The 21154-nt window shown below is 33.7% G+C and overlaps 1 protein-coding gene across 2 annotated transcripts; it reads left to right on the top strand.

The window, feature by feature from the left end:
* Window positions 1–18: 18 nt before the first annotated feature.
* Window positions 19–20497, top strand: LOC144969003 (transmembrane protein 62-like). Of its 2 annotated transcripts, none has more exons than XM_078907953.1 (15): window positions 19–133; window positions 1713–1917; window positions 2212–2323; window positions 4413–4550; window positions 5315–5360; window positions 7172–7331; window positions 7890–8014; window positions 8685–8807; window positions 9327–9482; window positions 9919–10078; window positions 12740–12850; window positions 14110–14203; window positions 15422–15535; window positions 16920–17038; window positions 17462–20477. In XM_078907953.1, the coding sequence occupies exons 2-15, from the start codon at window positions 1738–1740 to the stop codon at window positions 17753–17755; spliced, it is 1932 nt and encodes a 643-aa protein (XP_078764079.1). In that variant the 5' UTR covers window positions 19–133; window positions 1713–1737; the 3' UTR covers window positions 17756–20477. The 2 variants fall into 2 exon arrangements, with proteins under 2 accessions (XP_078764079.1, XP_078764070.1); XM_078907944.1 differs by having other exon boundaries at window positions 107–400; window positions 17462–20497.
* Window positions 20498–21154: the final 657 nt, after the last annotated feature.

The raw sequence follows: 21154 nt of genomic DNA, 5'->3' as shown, positions 1-21154 counted from the left end.
ACAGTTTATTTCAATCTCATTACTCATGGGTTTTTAATGGAACCTGCCTCAGATAGGCTATTTCATCAGATTTTATTACACGCATAAGGCAGATTATGATTTTGACATAGGCTTCATTGGAAAATTTACTGAGGTATAGATTTATGTTATTCTTGTTTTTTTTTATTATACAGGTCCAGTTAGTTGTCTTTAGTCAAAAATTAAATTTAACGAAGGAAAAATAACATAATATAAAGATTTTAATGATCGTGTTTATAGATAATTTATCCTCCTTAGCTCGAAAATATGAAATGAATGAAGTCACAGGCAATGAAACAAACCCTACCTATTCGTTTCGTTATTTTTCGAACCTCTCATTAAATACCCGGAGACGAAATATAGAGCAAGAATAATGATAAATGTAAGTAGTTTATCGTTTGTAATTTGAGAGGTGTGACAACTTTTCTTTCGAAGATATCTTTCTCTTCTGTACGAACTGACAACTAGAATATTACCGGATGAATTGATGGATGAGATGTGATGGTTGTCATTGATCTTCTATTCTAGAGTTCTAGGACCAGGGCTAGAGTGATAAGAAACAATTGATTGGATCTCCAGCGACGTGCACTTATACTTATATGCAGGTCTGATTACTCGATTCCTTATGGGATAACAATGCAATGTTAAACTGGGTTCAGACCTGCATAATACACGTCGATGGCGAGGGTTTTATAAACAAACAAACAAAACAAAACAAATCCCAAAACATAGATAGCCTTTGCCAATATGAAACAATAAAATCATACAATCGTTTTACATTGTGTACCTAATAAACATTTAGACACTCTCAGTATCAGCAATGACAATCAAGTCTCAAAATATCAAATCTCTTCTGTAGCCGATTTGGTTTACATTACTTTTACCTCCAATCCACGAACATGACTGCCAAACCGAAATGGAAAAGTTCAAACTAATCATATAAATATAAAGGCATTGTCATTGTGCTTTACAATTTATCACAGCTGGTACATTTTGGAAATAGGTTGGTTAATAAAGCTTGGGTTTAGTAAGCTTCTCCGCTACTTATCATTGTCAGCTGGTAAAGTATTTCACAGGTGGATAGTAGTCAACGATAATACCAACAATTGACTATTGACCAGTGATGTCAAGTATTGACCAATGATGTCAACTGTTGACCAATGATGTCAACTGTTGACCAATGATGTTAACTATTGATCATGATTATGTCAGTGTCAGTCATAGTCATTGTCATGGAGGGAAGGAAAAATGTACCAGGACTTCTTACCGAATGATATGGGGGCAGATTATGGCTCAGTATCACAATAAATATGTCCTGTGACAAATGTTTTCGAATTGACAATCAAATTTTTATAACTGTCAGAATTTCCCAGGTTGTTGGAAGAGGGGGGGGGGGGGGGGGATTCGCCTAGTCGTCAAATACAAAAATTGTACTGTGGTCAATGATCAGGTTTATGTAGAAAGTAAATTTAGGCTTATTATTTAAATAGTGTATGGTCTGTCATCAGGCAATTTGATGGGTATTGTTGCTTTTAAAAAAATACATATATTGTTTTATAGTTTTAATGGGTAGTGTTGAAATAAAACACATGGCTGGCGTATCTTATACCACCATATTTTAATCTCATTGTCATGTAAGTTAGATCATTTAAATAATTTCAACGATATGATGATAATGGGCAATATATTTTCAGGTGCTGTAAGAACAAAGTGGTGACAATGAAATTCCTTGCTTGGCTATTCCTTATCGGCTTGGTTGTTGCCTTCATTGGGTCATCGTTCAGGACTGCCCTTAATCCAGAATCTGATGGCGATTTTGAGATGACTAAATTATTACGATCTCCACCACAGTGGCCAGAGATGGGTTCCGGTTTTGAAAACATATTTTGGATTGTGCAGGTACAATTAAGATAAAATAATAGAATACTCAATTGTATTTTTTGTTCTAATTTGTGTGTGTGTGTATGGGGGGGGGGGGGGTCTTTTATTTTGAAGCACATTTTTCATTTTCATTTTCAAGTCATTTTAAAACAAACTTTCTGAGTCTATCATGACTCTCTCTCTCTCTCTCTCTCTCTCTCTCTCTCTCTCTCTCTCTCTCTCTCTCTCTCTCTCTCTCTCTTTCTCTCTATCTCTCTATCTCTCAAACTCTCTCACTCTTTTCCTCTCCTCTTTTAAAATTCGATATTGTAGATTTCAGACATCCACATCAGCGCACACAGGGATTTGGCCAGAGGTCCAGACCTGTACAGATTATGCCAAGAATACATCAGCTTGATTGACCCAAAACTTGTTATCATTACTGGTAAGTGGAATTGAAGTAAGTGGGCGATAAGAATTTTTATATGTATCAGTTTTTATTTGCGGGACTCAACATGGAATGTTGGAAAGTAATTTTAATGAAACTCTCCTGATTGTTAGCTGAAAGTATGTCTTTGACGAGGAAGTGTAGTGAAAAGCTGATGATATCATTATGGATATAAAATAATGGAATCAGGTTTTCATTTCATGTTAGACATACTTTTAAAAAAAGAATTAGCAGTCTTACAGCACATATACATCATTGCCAATAGCCAGGTAGTCATGCAAAACAGAGTCGTTTCATAATCTCTCCAAATTTTCTGGCTGCAGGTATGTCAGAAGCCATAAACAATCCATTTTTTCGTTCTTCACTCATATTACTATTATAAATAGTTAAAGTTAATGGTGATGAGTAAACAATACATAATGTCAAGTGCTTTCATATTGTATTGTAAGACATATATTCAAGATTATTTTGTACGGAATAATTGTAGAAAAAAACAAAACAAAACAAAACACACACATTTAGAGAATGTTGCGGCTATGTGGTCTAGTGGTATGACACTCGCTTTCGGATCGGAAAGTCCTGGGTTCGAGCCTCGTGCTCGGCGCATAGTTGAGTCCTTGGAAAAGGCTCTTTACTCACATTCTCTCACCGTACTCAGGTGTAAAATGAGTACCTGGTCGTTAACAGCGTTGTCTTTGTCCGAAATATTGTAATATCGCCTAACAGGCGTCATGTCCCGTCCTTCATGTTAAATGTTGCTGTTGGCCAGGGACCCCTTGTAAAGCACTTTGAGCACATTTAGTGGATATTGCGCAATATAAAGCTCAATTTTAAATTTTTTTTGAAAATGCGAGGACTTGAAGGTGAACTCGTGGTGCATCCTATACTGTCTGATGGAGAAAAGAGAACAAAAAGTAGAGATATGTAATTTTATCATCCCTGATAGCCATCTTGGCTTTCTCTATTTACTATTTGGCAGCTACAGAATGGTTTTTTTTTGTTGTATTTCCCTTATTGTGGAGACCCTTTTTCTTTTTTTAAAATAATTATACAGTCCATTGTAATGTACTACGATGGGAATACGACCAGGTTTTCTGTTATTGGAGGAGGGGGGGGGGTGCTGTAAAATTCAGACTTTTTGATCTTTTGCTTATTAGAGCACTGAATTTAGTCCATTATTCATTTGATAGATTTAGATATGTTAATCCCATCAAGATTTATTGCCTTTAACTCATTGCACCGGGAGTAACATTTCTCCCTTTTTAAAAAACTGTACCCAATGGATGGTGAGGGGTGAAGGAGGAACAACTCAGTTGTCTGTGAGTTTTTTTTACGTTTCAGAGTAATCTGCAAATTATCTTTTATTGAAGGGATGTTTCATTTGGATTAAAAGATATCTGTAAAGTGGCTTAAATCACTTTGATTATTGCTTTTTTTCTGCTTTCCCATAAAAATTTTATATAAGTGATTTTTTTGTGTGTTTATACCCAATCATGATTTGTGGAAACCAATATTGTAAGTGCAACTGAATCCGTGATATAGATACAGTGGGAAAAGAGTTAGGAATAAAGATATTTATCATCAACCAATTTTTTTGTGTGTTTATACCCAATCATGATTTGTGGAAACCAATATTGTAAGTGCAACTGAATCCGTGATATAGATACAGTGGGAAAAGAGTTAGGAATAAAGATATTTATCATCAACCAATTTTTTTGTGTGTTTATACCCAATCAATGATTTGGTAGGAAACCACATATTGTAAGTGCAACTGAATCCGTGATATAGATACAGTGGGAAAAGAGTTAGGAATAAAGATATTTATCATCAACCAATTTTTTTTGTGTGTTTATACCCAATCATGATTTGTGGAAACCAATATTGTAAGTGCAACTGAATCCGTGATATAGATACAGTGGGAAAAGAGTTAGGAATAAAGATATTTATCATCAACCAATTTTTTTGTGTGTTTATACCCAATCATGATTTGTGGAAACCAATATTGTAAGTGCAACTGAATCCGTGATATAGATACAGTGGGAAAAGAGTTAGGAATAAAGATATTTATCATCAACCAATTTTTCAGGTGACCTTACAGATGCTAAAGATGAAACAAATATTCGCTCCATTCAAAATTTGAAGGAATGGAAGAGTTACCATAGTGTGGTCAGCAGGTGTCAGAAGCTGACCAAGGCCAAGTGGTTGGATATTCGAGGAAACCATGGTAAGATATTGACACCCTGTCTCAATCTGGTATTTTATCTTGCTGAAACAGTTGCTCAACGTTAAATTAAATTATGAAGATTTAGAAATATTGATAAGCTGTTATCATGTTATTGAGAGAATAAATATAGCTTCTCATTCTTAAGAAAGACGTAAACTCCTACTATACATAATTTTATTGTTTGACCCATTAGAATGCTAATCATCTACTTCAGTGCATCTCTCTCTGATGAAGATCCATTAGTAGTCAGTGGGGGACTTTTAGAGGGTTTTAGATGAGCTACAAAGATATATTAGATCTAACTCTGATCTTTTTTTTGACATGTTCCTTTTGTCTTGCTTTTTTCTCTCAGGTGATTCTTAGATTATCTAAATGTTGCTTAGTTAAACTAAAATTGCTGGAAGTGTTGTAAAACCCTAAAAAACACACAGAAAGATTCAATTTTATTATCTTACAATTTTAAACCGAATTTCAGCACCGGCACTGACAAATCTCAATTTAAGATTAAAAAAATGAAAATTCCATTTGAGTTTTTTTGTAAAGATGTAAGAGCTTCATTGATTCTCCGAAATAAAATCATATCAATATCAGTAAATTTTCATATTTAGACTTTCTAAATTTTAATGTTTAATGTCAGTAGATGACCTTATGAAATTATATGACATTATACTGATTTAAAGGGCAAACGGTAGAGGGATGGATAATAGAAACAAACTTCTCAATGTCAATAGAACTAATTATGGTTTTAACTTTTTTCTCCACAGATGCTTTTGATGTCCTCAACTATGAGAGTGAAAACAACCACTATAAGTAAGAATCTGTCTGGTCTGCTAGTTGCTGATAACACAATTAAAAAGGATTCAAAATTATTTTATTTCAAATAAGGGAAGAAATAAGTAGGTTTCATAAAGGATTGTTCTGTTTTATGCCCGTAACCTCGGCATTTATTTTGATTGTAATCTGTCTATGGAAAAACACGTATCCTATCTTTGTAAAACTCTTTATCTTGAATTATGAAAAATTGCCCAATTGTCAAATATTTTAATTCAAAAGTCCATTCAAAGACCAGTCTCTTCTTTATTTTTCTAGACTTGATTATTGTAATTCATTACTTTTTAATCTGCCTGATAATCTTTTAAAGAAACTACATCTTTTACAAAACCAAGCTGGACAAATTGTTTTAAAGAAGAGATAAAGAGAACGCATAGCCACAATGTTTTATTGGTTGCCTGTTACAGCTACAATTGATTATAAAATTGCAATGCTATGTTATAACTCTAAAAACGATCCTCACCTTTTTATCTGAAGGATTGTATTATTGATTATATCCCATATTGTAATTTAAGATCATGTGATCAGCATATTTTGCGCACCACAAAAAGGGGGAACACAAAATTAAAAGACTGAACCTTATATTGCCCAGCTCCAACAGTGTGGAATTCTCTGCCATTCAATCTGCATTCTAGCTTTACTGATTCTGAAGCCGTTTTTAAAAGAAAATTAAAAAGTCACCTCTTTCATCTCTTTTCTGTTATATTTAGATGTATGTAGAAAGAACCAATTGAGCATTTATTTATTTATTTTTTTGTGGTATTTTTATACCACATGTTTAAATATAATATTTTTGTAGTGTCTCCTCATAGAACATATTTACCCTAATTTACAATTTAAAAAAAAATTCTGTATTCTCATCTTTTAAATCCTGTTGATAATATATAGTAATTTTTTAATTTAAAAAAAAAAGAGATATATATTGCATGCCATGTATATTGTGCGCCTAGAGCTGTATTGTATGGGACAGGTGCTATATAAATAAATTATATTATTATTATTATTATTATTATTATTATTATTATTATTATTATTATTATTATTATTATTATTATTATTACTTATTGTTTGAATGATTAAACAAAAAGGGTTTGACGTCCCAAGGTGATTATGTGAGGAAGTATATACGTGCGTTTTCAAAGTGAGAAGAAAATGTCTGTCTATACATTGGAACAACACAATGAGGAAACCTGATGAAATTAATTAATATATACTTCATCATCATCATCATCATCATCATCACTGCCACCGCTAATACAACCATCATATCATCATCACTACCACTACATCTTCGCCACTACCACTATTACTGCAACCATTACCACATCATCATAACCACCACTACTACAATCACCACCATCATATCATCATCATCGCAACCATCACTACTACAATCACAACCACATAATTGTTACAACCACCCTCTACTACAACCTTTACCACCACACAGTCATCATCACCACCACCACTACTACAACCGTAACATGTCATCATTACCACAAATACTACTATTCATTTAATTATGACATATTTTATATTTTATATGACTTTGCTTGGTTTTGGAGTTTTTGTGGATTAAAAAAAAATAATAAACGAGATTTGGAATGGTACAGTCCTTCATAGATAGCATTTTGTATGTGGAAATTCCTGTTTTGGTCTTGAAATTCCTCTGAGTGGTGTCTGAAATTTATGTGATTCGAAGTTTAAGTTTGTATCCCTGTTTATGATAGCTATTTTGGCAAGTCTAAATTGTGTCCATGCTGGTGATAGGGATGTGCTATTTGTTCCAGGCGCCATTCAGTATTTGGGAAAGAGGTGAGCGAGACACGCCAAGAGTCATACCACTACAAACTCCGTCTTCCTTTTGGCAATTATTCCTTCATTGGATTTGATGCTTCCAGTGTACCAGGATCTAATCGACCTTTCAACTTTTTTGGATATTTAAATGATGTGAGTACTCCTAACAAAATTATTAATACTTTTGATAATCTCTGTTAAAAAATTAATAACTATTTAGGGATAACATGCATTTTTCATTTTGGTCAAAAAAATTCTATATCATGATGTATCAAATATTAATTTATCAGTATATGAAACATTTGCTGGCTTTCAGTAGAGCCCTTGTAGATGATTTGAAATAATGATTGTCATATTTGTTTTAAAAATCTCTGTCTTTGATAGTTCTCAATTTAATATTTTTTCTAATATTTTTATTTTAATTTTAAGAAAGAGCAGAACTTGAAAGAAAAAGTTAATTTAAGGTTTTAGTGACATTTTTCATGTCTGAAAAGTATATAGGTTGAGATTAAAGAACAATGAAGGTGCGAGATAAAAGTTTAGAAAGTATTGTAGGCTGTAAAAAATTCAAGAAAATAAATTATTCCCACAAAATGGAATCTCATTAACACAGTGTGATCATAACAAGGTATTATATCGAATTTGTTGATTTGTTCATTTTTACCATGTAATACGTATAATAATCTCATATTTATCTATTCCTGCAATTAGAAACAAATACGTCGTATCAAAACTCTGTCTGAAGAGAGTCGGTCCAGCAATCAGACAGTCTGGTTTAGCCATTTCCCATCATCCCTCATTGTACACGACCCACCCGTATTGAGGAATGTCATGAGGTAAAAGTGACACTTGTAACCTTTGCCCCCTCACCCAACCCCCCTCCACCTCAATATTGTATGAAGCTTGGATGAGCATTGAAAACTGAAGTTTAAGTAAATTTAATCGAATCCTAAAAAGTGAATTTTTCTCATTGCGAGAAAAACAAAATTTACTGACATCCAACTCTATGCATACCAGCACCAGCTACAACTACAATTTCATCTAATTTTTAGTTGTAACTATGATCAGCCTCAAATGTGGTGCTCCCATAATTTGAATTGGTGGATGATAATTAGAGATCAATTTTAATGCCATGTTGCGCTTGTGTTTGTATTCATATTACCAAGGATAAAAATGCATCTGGTGCTTGGAACTATTAACGTCAGATGGCAATGATTTACTCTCATCAATAAATTTATGTTTATTGTTTAGATTTTGAATTTAATCTGGTTGAATATAAATTTAGAAAAGTGACTTGGGCAGGGTTTTTTCATCTACTTTCTGAATTTATACTCAAGGATTCTTTAATGTTCATTTTACACTTTTGAAAGAAAATAAAACCCAACAAAACATGCGTCAGTTTGAACTCACCTCATCATCATAAAATCATCATCATCACCATCATTGTAATTTGCAACATTATCACCTTTATCATCATCATATTCATCGCCTTTAATGTCTTTTCAGAGAGGGTTTAGCCTACCTGTGTGGCCACCTTCACACCCTTGCCAACCAAGTGGGCAGATTGTACGCACGTCAGAAGACAGGACAGCTTGAACTAGAACTTGGAGACTGGAAGGACAATCGAATGTAAGTGATGGAACAGTCTATAATATAAACACAGTTGAATGGATTGAATAAAATAGATGCTGTCATAAACCCACACACCTCAGTTTTACAGTAGTTTTGTTTGGAATGCAATATTTTCTAAGATTAAGGAATTACCCAGCAACATAGTGCTGCAGCAGTAGGGTTTTAGCAAGGTAACCAAAAGTCAAAAGGTACCAATTCAAGTCCGAACGCAGCACTATGTGGCCAAAGAGCTAGTCAACTGATTCTTACTAATTTGGGTGCTTTTCTTACTGCAATTTAAAGTGGTTCTTGTCCCTTAAAGATAATTTCCTTCATAGTGATTATTATAGTTCACCCTCAAAAATTATGTAATAAATAAGGTCCAAATGTAGACCAAATACATTTCACTCAATTAACGTTACTACAAAATATTGCTCACCCACAAAGACCTGCTGAAAAAAAGGGCAATTAAAAAATTTCAAAGCTCACTGAGCATGTGAATGATCATCATTATTTATGTAAATTTATATTTATCAGATTCCGCGTGATTGCCTTTGATCATGACCTGTTGTCATTAACCGATAGTAAACTGGGAGACTGGCCTTTGGTTATCATTACAAACCCCAAAGCCAGCCAGCTGTTCTCCGTTAACAAAGAGCCAGTTGAAATGATCCAACATTCAACCCACATCAGGTAGGCCGAACCTTTCATCACAGCACAGCCATTTTGAAATATAGGCATGTAACTTGAATTGTTGAATTAAAGCCATTGAGAGAGAGAGAGAGAGAGAGAGAGAGAGAGAGAGAGAGAGAGAGAGAGAGAGAGAGAGAGAGAGAGAGAGAGAGAGAGAGAGAGAGAGAGAGAGAGAGAGGAGAGAAGAGAGAGGAGAGAGAGAGAGAGGAGAGAGAGAGAGAGAGAGAGAGAGAGAGAGAGAGAGAGAGAGAGAGAGAGAGAGAGAGAGAGAGAGAGAGTGTGTGTGTGTGTGTGTGTGTGTGTTTGTGGGTATGCGTGTGAATTTTCTAACATTTCAAAAATATTGTTTCATATATACAGTTTTAAAAAGAAATACATACAGCTGGGTTGTTACGAAGAAGCTTTTAAACTTTATCTTGCTTCTTCCCTCAATCAGGATTCTGGTCTTCAACCCAGATCCCATTCAGTTTGTCCATGTGAAGATAAACGATGGAGACCTTGGGCTGATGGATCATGTCCAAGGACCCCTGTATGTATTGGAATGGGACCCCATGGAATATAGACAAGGGTTGCATGAAATAAAGATCACTGTAAAGGTAAGAAGTTTTTAACTTATAAGAGAGCATTGTCCTTGTAATGGTGAGGAGCTGTTAATTTTCAAGAGAACACTGTCACTGTAAAGGTAATGAGCTATAACTTTCAAGAGAGCATTGTCGCTGTAAAGATGAGGAGCTTTTAACTTTCAAGAGATCTTTGTCACTGTAAAAGTAATGAGCTTTTAACTTTCAAGAGAGCATTGTCACTCTAAAGGTAATGAGCTTTTAACTTTCAAGAGATCTTTGTCACTGTAAAAGTGATGAGCTATTAACTTTCGAGAGAGCATTGTCACTCTAAAGGTAATGAGCCTTTCACTGTCAAGAGAACATTCCCACTTTAAAGATAAGGAGATTTTAACTGCAACATGTAATTTTCCTGCCTTGGTATTGTCAGAAAATAGATTCTGATTCCAGTAATTAATATTATGTTTCATTCGCAATGATATAACTCGTGTAAAAACTGGTTAAACTGAAACTCCAGGAACTCTGAGGATCTATTTGGCTTTATAGATTTTCTCATTTAGATATGGTCTGGTAACTATAACCGAAAAGAAAATCAGACATTGCTTTTGCACGAGTTCTATAGTTGTCTATCATTAAAGAAAATGCAAAGCATTGTAAACTTCCAGGAATAATTAAAAATTTGAAAATAATTTTATCTGATGCAAATAGCATTCTAAGTGTTGAAAAAATTTCTAGTGCCAAAAAGGAGATGTGGTTTTAGATCATTTCATTTTCACTTTTCCTCTTTATTTTTCTTAATCCTTTACAAAATGTCCTAACGTTTTTGAGATTGTTTCTTTTGCCTATCATAATGCCTTCAGTTTTTGACTCATTAAGTTGCAATTTGTTCTGTGTCATCCAGTCTTTTATATCTAAAATACAGCGTTCAATGTCAGAGACAATATTTAGTATATTTTGATTTAAAACAGACTTGTAAATTTGTGAGTCGTCAGCTTAAAAATGATAGCCAAAATTATGATCTTTTATGATAGAGGTGCCATGTAAAGACTAAATAAAATGGGATCTAAGACAGAGCCTTGGGGAACTCCAAATTGAAGAGTGATACTTTCTGATTTAAAATTCTGAATTTTTACACATTGGCGTCTGTCTTCCAGGGAAGATTTGAACCAATTCAGTGCACAGCTGGAAATCCAGAAGTATTTTTTAAACAGTCTAAAAGAACAATATGGTCAATCGTATCAAAGGCCGCACTGAGATCTAACAGGCTCAAAATACAGATTTTTCCATTATCAATGCTTGAAACAATGTCATTAAAAACTCTCAGAGCAGGTTCAGTTGAGTGATCTGATCTACAAGCTGATTGAAAATCTTCCAATTTAATATGAACAAGGAGCTGTTTCAGAACCACTTTATCAAGTACCTTTAACAAAAGGGAAGATTAGACACAGGGCAGTAGTTTTTAAGATCGTTTTGACAAAGGTCATGCTTCTTTATGAGGGTTTTTATTATTGCTGTTTTATTACAGTCTCAGACTTTTTCTGAAGACAAAGAGTTATTGATAATTTCTATAATTTTTGGTACGAGTTCGTTACGGCGTGCCTTTGTGATATGTGTTGGGAGAATGTCAAGTTCACAACTCTTATTTGGGGATTCAGATATAATTTTCCGGATGTCGCTTTGCGATACTTCATTAAATTGCTTTAAACATTTAGTTTGATTTTTTAAATGGCAATTGATGTTTGTTGGTTTAGTCAAGTCGCATTCATCGAGCTTATGTCTAATATCCTTCAAATTTTTGTCAAATAAAGAAAGAAACATGCTGGGTAACTGCTCGGTTTCAACATTAACCAGGATTAAATTTTTCTCATGATTCTTACTTATCAGCATGTCGGTGGCCTGAAACAGATCTCTGCAGGATTTTACATTATTATTATTATTATTATTATTATTATTATTATTATTATTATTATTATTATTATTATTATTATTATTATTATTATTATTATTATTATTATTATTTTTTATTTATTTATTTATATTAAAAAAAATATATTTCTTTTTTTTTACTTTGGCTTTAACTACAAATCCAAATTAGCCCTTTTCATTCAATATTGTAATCTGCAAAAGAGTAATCTTAAAGAGATTTTCTCAATCATACATGTTCTATTGAAATTACCAACGTTTATGATCTCTGTTTAGAATTTCAGGCGTGAGGCTGTTCCATTACCTAATGATCTTGGGGAAGACATGTTTTTATATTAGTTTGCTTTCTATATTGAAATGGAGCATTTGCCTTGGTGATAATTTCTGGCGTATTTACATTGTTGTTTTAGAAATTTTGATTCATCTGTCCTCTTGAAATAGCAACAGGTTTGATAAATGAACTACGTATTCACCCTCTGTACTTGCCTGAACAGACTTGTCAAATACTTACTAGACTGTATAAACATTTTATTTTCTATTTTGAAGCTGATTTGCACTTGAATATGATTTGTTTAAAAAATGTGACAAATTGAAATAATGAATGTGTCCTCACCAATATATTATATCTCTCAATACCACAATTAGGTTTTGCTTTATATTATATTCTTCTTTTGTCTACACTATTGAATAAAAAAGGAGTATACAAAATCCACACCATTTGCCTCTTGCCTTTGTTTTACTACACAGTAATATATCTCAACCATTCCCTTTCAGGACCAGGCAAAAAGGCAGAAAACTTTCAAACAACATTTTTCTCTCAACGAAACACTGCCAAAATTTGACTTTTGGCCTCGATTCATCCTCATGTTAAACATATTTTCTTTGGTAAGTAAAGGGAAAAATATTTCAACTTTGACTATAAATTGTTTTTTTTTCTTTTGTTTTCCCCATTTAATCTTTCAAATCGTTTATTTGTTATGAATTTAGCAATAAAGAAAGTTAAAATGCTATCAATAATGTAATTTATGTTGTTTTATTAAAAATTAAATTCTCAAAGTAGTTTTAAAATGTTAATTTAAACCTAGTCTTTCTTGTTTTATTCTCTAGATTTTCTTGCCTTTTCTTCTTAAAAAATCTAAAAAGTGAAATAAAATGTAAAAATTATAATTCAATATCCTTTCATTTAAAAACAGATAAGATTGTAAAAAAATTTGATTGGAAATTCTGGCTGTGATTTTATACGTACTTGAAACGCCAACTTAGGTGCATACAAACTCAAAAACTTCTTGCTCCCTTTTTGTTCTTATTCATTTCCCCTCCCCCCCCTCTCTCTCTCTCTCTCTCTCTCTCTCTCTCTCTCTCTTTCTATATCTCTCTCTCCCACCTTCCCACTCTTTCTCTCCCTCTCTTCCTCTCTCTTTCTCACTACAATGCATGGCCAGATCTCTCTCTCTCTCTCTCTCTCTCTCTCTCTCTCTCTCTCTCTCTCTCTCTCTCTCTCTCATATATATATGCATATCCAGATACTGCTGTCATTGTGTTAGTAAATATTGGCGGTCGTGTATAAGGGTTAAAATAAATATTCTAAAAATAAATCATTTTTAGAATTACAACCCCCCTCCCCCCCCCCCCCCCCCCCCCCCAAGAAAAATGAAGAAAAGAAAAGAAAACCAAAATGAAAAGAACAAAACAAAAGTACTTTGAAAATTAGGTGAGGCATGAACCAATCACAATAATATTTATTTAAACAGGTGGTATTGATTAATAAACAAATGAAGGCTCAGCATTTCCCTTTATTATGTTATTTATGCAAATTCACGAGTATTTCAATTATTTCATAAATATATCCTATCCAGAATGCATCAAATTTTTAAAGGCTGTATAACTTTATATCATTTGTAATTCAGATATTCCCACCAACTAACCTGAAACTTTAAAAAAATAATTCGTATTAAGTTAAAAATTTTTAATTTTTTTTTGAACTGTCTGTTGGCTCCTGATAAAGATGTAGTTCAAATCATCTTTTGTCTTGTTTTGTTTATATTTATATTTATATGAACCTCAATACACAAGTTACCGTTTTCATCTTTATTTTGAGCACTTTGATATTTTTTTTGTGTATCTAAAGCATAATTTTGTTGCAGGGTAAAATTGTCTTTGGTATTTTGGTGTTTTCCTACACATTGATACTGACATCATTACGGCAATGCTCCAACATCCGACGTTTCTTTGTCCATGGTGAGAATTCAAAACTATTTATCTTACTCTATAGCCATGTTTCTCTTTCATCTTGAATTTTGTAATTTGGAAACCTCTGTAATCTTGATTGATGTAACTTATTTTGTCACATTTACATGCTATTTTCTGAGGAAATTGAAAATTGTTTCTGAATTTGTACATACAAAATATAAGTTTGTATTTCTTATCATTTTAACTTTAATTCACTTTGTGGAATCTGCTCTAGCCCAACATAATACCGGATTTCGGCACTAGTTTATATAAATCTACAGTGTAATCCCCCCCCCCCCCCAAAAAACAAAAAAAACAAAACAAAAAAACAACAAAAAAACCCCAAAAAATAACAAACAAACAGAAGAGTAATCACTTTTTGAGCATATATTGAACACATAAATAAGCTCACTTATGTAAAAACTAATTTGATATACAATAAAAGTATACAATAAATATTATGTTTTAAAACTTTTATTCCAGTCTGATCAAGGGGGTAAAAAGTTATATTAATGATGTCAAACGGCCCTTGTTATTTTTGGGTTTTTAAATTTTATTTATAAATATTTTATTTTGTATTTTAAAATAATATTTAGGTCAATGTGATGTGATTGCTTTCCTTATTTCTTCCAAGGCGATTTAGTTTCACTAATCTTTTATTTTGAATTTAAGCTCCTTTTTCGTGAATAGAATTGTAGTTAAAATAGATTTCCTCATTTAGCAAACCACACATAGAACTGAGAACAGTCGTTAATTTGCTTGGGTGGGATGTAGCCTTATCCTGCAATCTTAGTTTGGGTATGGTTTGTAAGCTGGGTAGATCTTCAACGGAACATTACAAACATAACTGAAAATGATGCAAACTCATTGGTCCCCTATATTGATAAAAAATGGATATGGCTATAACTTTTACTCCTTAGATCAGAATCAGACTGAATCTAAATTTTTTAAACATAATAATTTTTATTTTATATCAATTAGGTTAGATTTTACGCTCAAATAGTGGTGTGTTTAAAAAAAAATACTCCATAGAGTTTTTGCTTCTTTATTCATAATTCTCAATCTTGATCAAATATCTTCCCATGGCAATGAACTTTAAGATTTATCAACAAAAATGTGCCTTTTCATATACATGCTTTTCTTTTTTTGTTGTAATTTTTCAAAGTTTTTCCATTTTATTTGTTGTACAAAGACTTATGTGACAAACTATTTGTATTATTTGTTAAGGTTTTCCTGTGTTTGGATCCATGTTCAACTCTTTGCTGATGAAAGTATGGCTGGTTTCACAGTATACCTCCCTTTACTCTATCGTCATTGGCTGTGTCATCTACCTCACCTTTGGTATGTATGCCATTTTTCACCAGTCATAGCAGAAAAAGATAGAACGTGGTGACATTAGCCAACAAGAGAATTGATCAGTTCTTATTAAACGATAATGGATATAACATCTTGAAAAAGAACAAAGTATAAAACATGAATTATTTCAGGTTCAAATCCTCCCTTAGACAACAACAAAATAGAAATTCTGAAAAAATTCTAAAATTGAGAGTAAATGTCTAGTTGTGCCTATGAGAGTTAGCAGTATAGAATCATGAAACAATGATATTTAGTTTTGTGACCAAGGAAGCTCAGCTAAAAATGTTTCTTTACTTGATCAGTTCTCACCACATATTCTCTAGCATCCAATAAATGAGGAAGAAGGTAACAACAATTTGATGTTTTACCTACAAGAACTAATGAGCATTTGACTGAATCGCATACTTTCAAATAGAATCAGTCAAATATGGAGGGCTTTCTAGAGACACCCAAAAATAAAAATCTGGAAATCTCTCTAACCGCATATATAGATTTGCTAGGATGAAACTGTAATAAATTGTACCATAATCTTTCATTATTTAAAGAGGCAGCATATCCTGCCATTGTATGCTTATTAAAAGCCTGCCAAAAATATCCCTTTTAATGCCACAAGGCCCATGAAGGCAGAGTTTATCTCAGTTCTAGTTGCTTTAAACAGGCACCAGCAAGTGCTTGCTACCCTTTGAATAAGAGACTAGTTTAATGCAGAGTACTTTCCACGAGATCAAACAGATCTACCTGGGTGGGGTTCCTGACCTCCCATAGTTGGCAGGGAGGTACATACTGTCTTCTATCCCCCTATGTCTGTTTTCCTTGTAAATCATCTCTTTCATGCACTTTATTTTGTTTTGTTTATGTATTTTATAGTTTGTAAACATTTGAGTGTATTCCTCTTAGTGGGGACCTGTGCTTGTGTCTGGATGAGACTTTTGGGTGATCTCAAACTAATTACACTGATAGTGTGCTCTTGGAATCTACATCTGTTCCCTATATGAACCAATTCCCCTTTGTCTGCCTTATTCGTGGATGCTTTAATTGTAATTCTAGAACTTTTTACTTTCCCATTTTCTTCCTTTTTACTGGCGCTGATATGACCTTAATGTGTTGCAAGCGCCGTAAAATCCTTAAAAACAAAACAAACAAACAGATCTACCCCAATCACTGTCGGAAGGACAATGGTTGCATCTATCAGGGTATTCAAAATGATCAGTATTTTTCAGCGTGGTTCATTTGATCTAGTAAACTTTAAGGGGATAGAAATCAAGAAAGTTTAATGAGCTAACACAGATACTGGTATACCATTGTTACTTGACTCTTTTTCTTCTGTATACCCCACATCAAAACTTTGAATGGTAAAACTTGTTTCCAGGTCCTTGGTTCTATGGAGAGCTAGTGAGAGGTCACGGAAGTGTTGTTTTTGTCTGGGGTATCGTCTTCCAACACGCCTTTATACCCAGTGGGATCACCTACTTCTACGGCATCTTTCAGGTATATTAATGTACACTGGCCAAGGAAACTTTAACTTTATAGGTCGATAGGATAGCTTAAAATGACTCACAATCTCTCCAAAATGCTTAAACTTGAAACCCCTTTGGGATGGTATTATAGATTTTTAAAAAAGTCTAGCTTAATGTTCTCAAAGGGTTTTACAAGAGGTTCTAAGTCAATAAATATGTAAGACAAAACATGACCTCTGTAAGGGGTGATTACAATTTTTCAGACAGATAGTGCTTTTACCAGCCAGGCTCTCATTTTACTTTTGAGTGTGGTGAGAGAATGGAAGTAAATAGCCTTTTCCAAGGACTCATCTTTGCGCCACTCACAGGAATATTTGAACTTGGGACCTGTATACACAAGTATCATCATTAAACCATGCAAATGACCTTTTTTTAAAAAAATATCTGTTCTCAGGTTTTATTCTTCAACCTGCCCCTGCTGTTACTTTTAGGACATATATTGGACCAGAAACGGCGACTTGGGTACACCTTCCGTTTCATGCAAGTCTCTTTCACGTACGCATTCTCAGTTCTCCTGGTCATATTCTGGATTTACGTGACTGTACAAGAGTTCCCCACAGCATACGGACACAAAGCGTTGTATTTTGGACCACTACGAGCGAGCTGTGTCCTGATAATACCCATAAGTATACGTCTTGCTGTCAAACAGGATGTCAAAACACCAATTAACATGAATGGAGTCCATTGACCATTGTCGATATTTATTTATATATACAGTTGTAAATTATTTATTTATTAACTTTTTGTATGGAGAGAATGTGTTTGATTTTTGGTCCAGTCCTGTATCTTTGGTGTCACACAAAGTCACTAGGATTAGGACTACAAGAAATGAAGTGAGTAGAATAGTGCCAGATGACAATAGAGAATAACAATTTCGCAGCGATGGGGGTTTGAACCCATGACTGTTATGACAACTCTGCCTGGCCGTGAGAGGGTAGCTCTACAGTCGATGCCATCCACCTCACCAAAAAAAGTGGTATCAAGCGTAGTGTCTATCATGAGGTTCAACACACAGTTTGTAAGCTAGCTTAATAGCCATATTCTCAACACAAACATGTAACCAGGGTCCCCACCAAGTCAGGAATGCTTGAAAAGTTTGGAACAAGTCGGGAATTTTAATTTGGAGAAAAATGCGGGAAAATGCGGTCGCTAGAAAAAAAAATTGTTCATAAATTTTGAAATCAGGTCGGGAAAAAGTGTGACAAATGCTTGATTTTTGCAATCAAACTGTTTCAACAGTTCATGAGTCTTTTTTTTTCTTTCTTTTTTTCTTTTCTTTCCACTAATGCTTCTACATGTCGCTAGGTGAAGGGGGCTTGTTGGAAGTAAAGGTGTCTCGCATTATTTTTTCTTGTCCACTAGGTGGCGTGATTCAATGGGAGACTACTACAAGAAATCATTTTGTTGGAATGTTTTTATTTTCACTTTTGCTTTTCCAAAACTCAAATTTCGATTGCTGCCAGTGTTTACTATTAAAGAAGTGGATGTGTTTGAAATTGTTGACAAGGCTTGTTATTGTCAAAAGTTCATGAATTCAGATTGACATGGACTAATTTGCAGGTCTGCTGACCGAAATTGTTATGGCCTTTCCTCTTATTATAAAAATAAAGACTAAACCATTGAAAAATATTGTCAATTACAACATATTTAAATCAAGCCCACAATCGATTTAGGTTATCAGACCTACCAATATGTGCACATAGATTCAGATCCTTCGGACTTTTAAATTTTCTGTGTGAATTTTATGATCTATGCTAAGAGTGTTATGACATTTTGTGTTTCTAACTTCGTGTGCTCCATTGTGGTAGAGATACAGATTGCAGACTAGTATCAGAATTAGATTTGCTACTTATTTTAAGAAGATGCCAAGCTCAGACTTAAGTGTTACTCTTCAAGAATCTTGGCTCACAGAATCTTGTTTTTCAAATTGGCTGCAGTGCAATGGCAGTACAAAGTAAAGGAGGTTTCTTATTCTTCAGTGTATGTAAAAAGAAAAATTGTAATTAAAATCAATTGATAGATCGTCAATGTGAAGGCTAAAAACATTTCTTGCTACATGAGGCCAAAAACAAGAATGACAAGAATACCATGTTGAATTTCATAAGACCCAGTGTCATTAAAAGTACATTGAATATTAATGATAATGGTGATGCTGCTTGTAGTTTATCTAAGTATTCTAAGAGAGAGTTAATTGTCAAATTCAAGTCTTTACTATGAAAGAAATATTAATGGAGAATTACTCATTTAAGTTTAACAAATTGTTTGTTAAATTCAGCTCTTTATGGGTCAATATTTGAAACACCGCGAATTCATTTTCCCCCTCACTGAAGAAAGTCCTGAAAAAATTTTTAAGGTCTTGAAAAAAATTTCAAGGATTTGGTGGGGACCCCGTATAACATATTGACGATTGAGATATTGAGTAAGCTCCAAAATTGGGGGTGAATATGATGAGGGCTCTGATCTAAAAGATTTGTGAGTGGAGTAAACAAAGTCCCGTGTTTTTTCCTCACTCTTTGAATCAATAGACCTGGGAGCTGTAACTTGAAGCTGATTAGAATTGATAGGTGTGATATTTATTTACTTATTTGAAAATTAGGGAACAGTCACATTGGGTCATTGTGCTGAATTTGCTAATTTTTATGAAATTTATTGACACGTTCAATAGCCTTTGCAATTCAGGGTTTGCTTTAAAACACTTAAATTTCTTAGATTCAGTTAAAATCTAAATTAAATTTACTTGGCCAAAGACATATGAAAACTTGTTGAGTTAGCAGTAAATTTTAGTCCAACGTGGATCCTAATATACGGAATATGTAAAAGCTCTCAAAATTATAAATTGAAAAATGAAAACAAAACAAAATATAAAATTAAAAAAACAAGCTAAAAAACAGTCTGGGTGGGGTTCCCTACCTCCACAGTGGGCAGGGAGGTACTTACCATGTCTTCTATCCCCTTATATCTGTTTTCCAACTTGCTTTCTGTCTTTGTCTTGGTGTGAGATTGCTCGGTTTTGTCCCGACCCTGGCCGGAGTCCTTGACTGGGAGGGAAACAGTCAAATGCATAGTTTTTGTTTTGGGAGATGATATTTTTTTCCTTGTAAATCATCTCTCTGTTATGTGTTGTTATATTTGTTATTTTTAATGTATAATGCAAGCATTTGAGTGTATTCCTCTTTGTTGGATTTTGTGCTTGTGTCTGGATGAGACTTGTAGGTGATCTCAAACTAAGTGCATTGGTGGTATGCTCTTGGAATCTACATCTGATCCCTATTTGTTCCCAGCTCCCCTATGTCTTACTTTTTCTTGGGTGCTTTAATTGTAATTCTAGAACTTTTTACTATCCCATTTTTTTCCTTTTTACTGGCGCTGATATGACCTTAATGTGTTGCAAGCGCCGTAAAACCCTTAAAAACAAAAACAAACTAAAAAACAGTGCCAGTTAATTGGCATATCACACTCTCTTCCTTTTTGAAGATCATGAGATCTTTGTGACAGCGAAAAGCTGTGAGATTTTGGAAAGAGTATAAACAAAACGTGACCCACTCTTTCATACTCGTATAAAGTATGTCTTAATGAACTAGTTGATAAGAGTTCAAACTATAATCTAAAAGTATGTAACATTAATAAAATCTACATCTAATTTGTTTAGAAGAATGAATGTTGTTTCATAATCTGCCTCAGACAGTTATAATACCGGGCTGAAGTAGTGTTAAAATGAGTACAAATATGATGTTTTAATTTTGTGCAGTTTAAAATGATAAAATAAAATTGAGCTTTTTATATAGCACAATATCCACTAAACGTGCTCAAAACGCTTTGCAAAGGGTTCCTGGCCCACTGCAACACGTAACATATAGAACAAGACTGTTAGGCGAAATTACAATTTTTTTGACAGACAACACTGTTAATGACCAGGTACCCATTTTACACCTGAGTACTGTGAGAGAATGTAAGTACAGTCTTTTCCAAGGACTCAACTATGCACTGAGCGAGGCTCGAACCCAGGACCTTCCGATCCGAAAGCGAAAGTCTTACCACAAGACCACATAGCCGTACTAAACAATAAGAAACAATAATTATTCATCTC

The sequence above is a fragment of the Berghia stephanieae genome, chromosome 1, assembly GCF_034508935.2.
Source record: "Berghia stephanieae isolate SIO BIC M18660-M18661 chromosome 1, UCSD_Bste_1.3, whole genome shotgun sequence".
In the NCBI taxonomy this organism is placed as follows: domain Eukaryota; kingdom Metazoa; phylum Mollusca; class Gastropoda; order Nudibranchia; family Aeolidiidae; genus Berghia; species Berghia stephanieae.
Note: the sequence above shows the minus strand (reverse complement) of the source record. Positions and strands in the feature narration are given on the sequence as shown.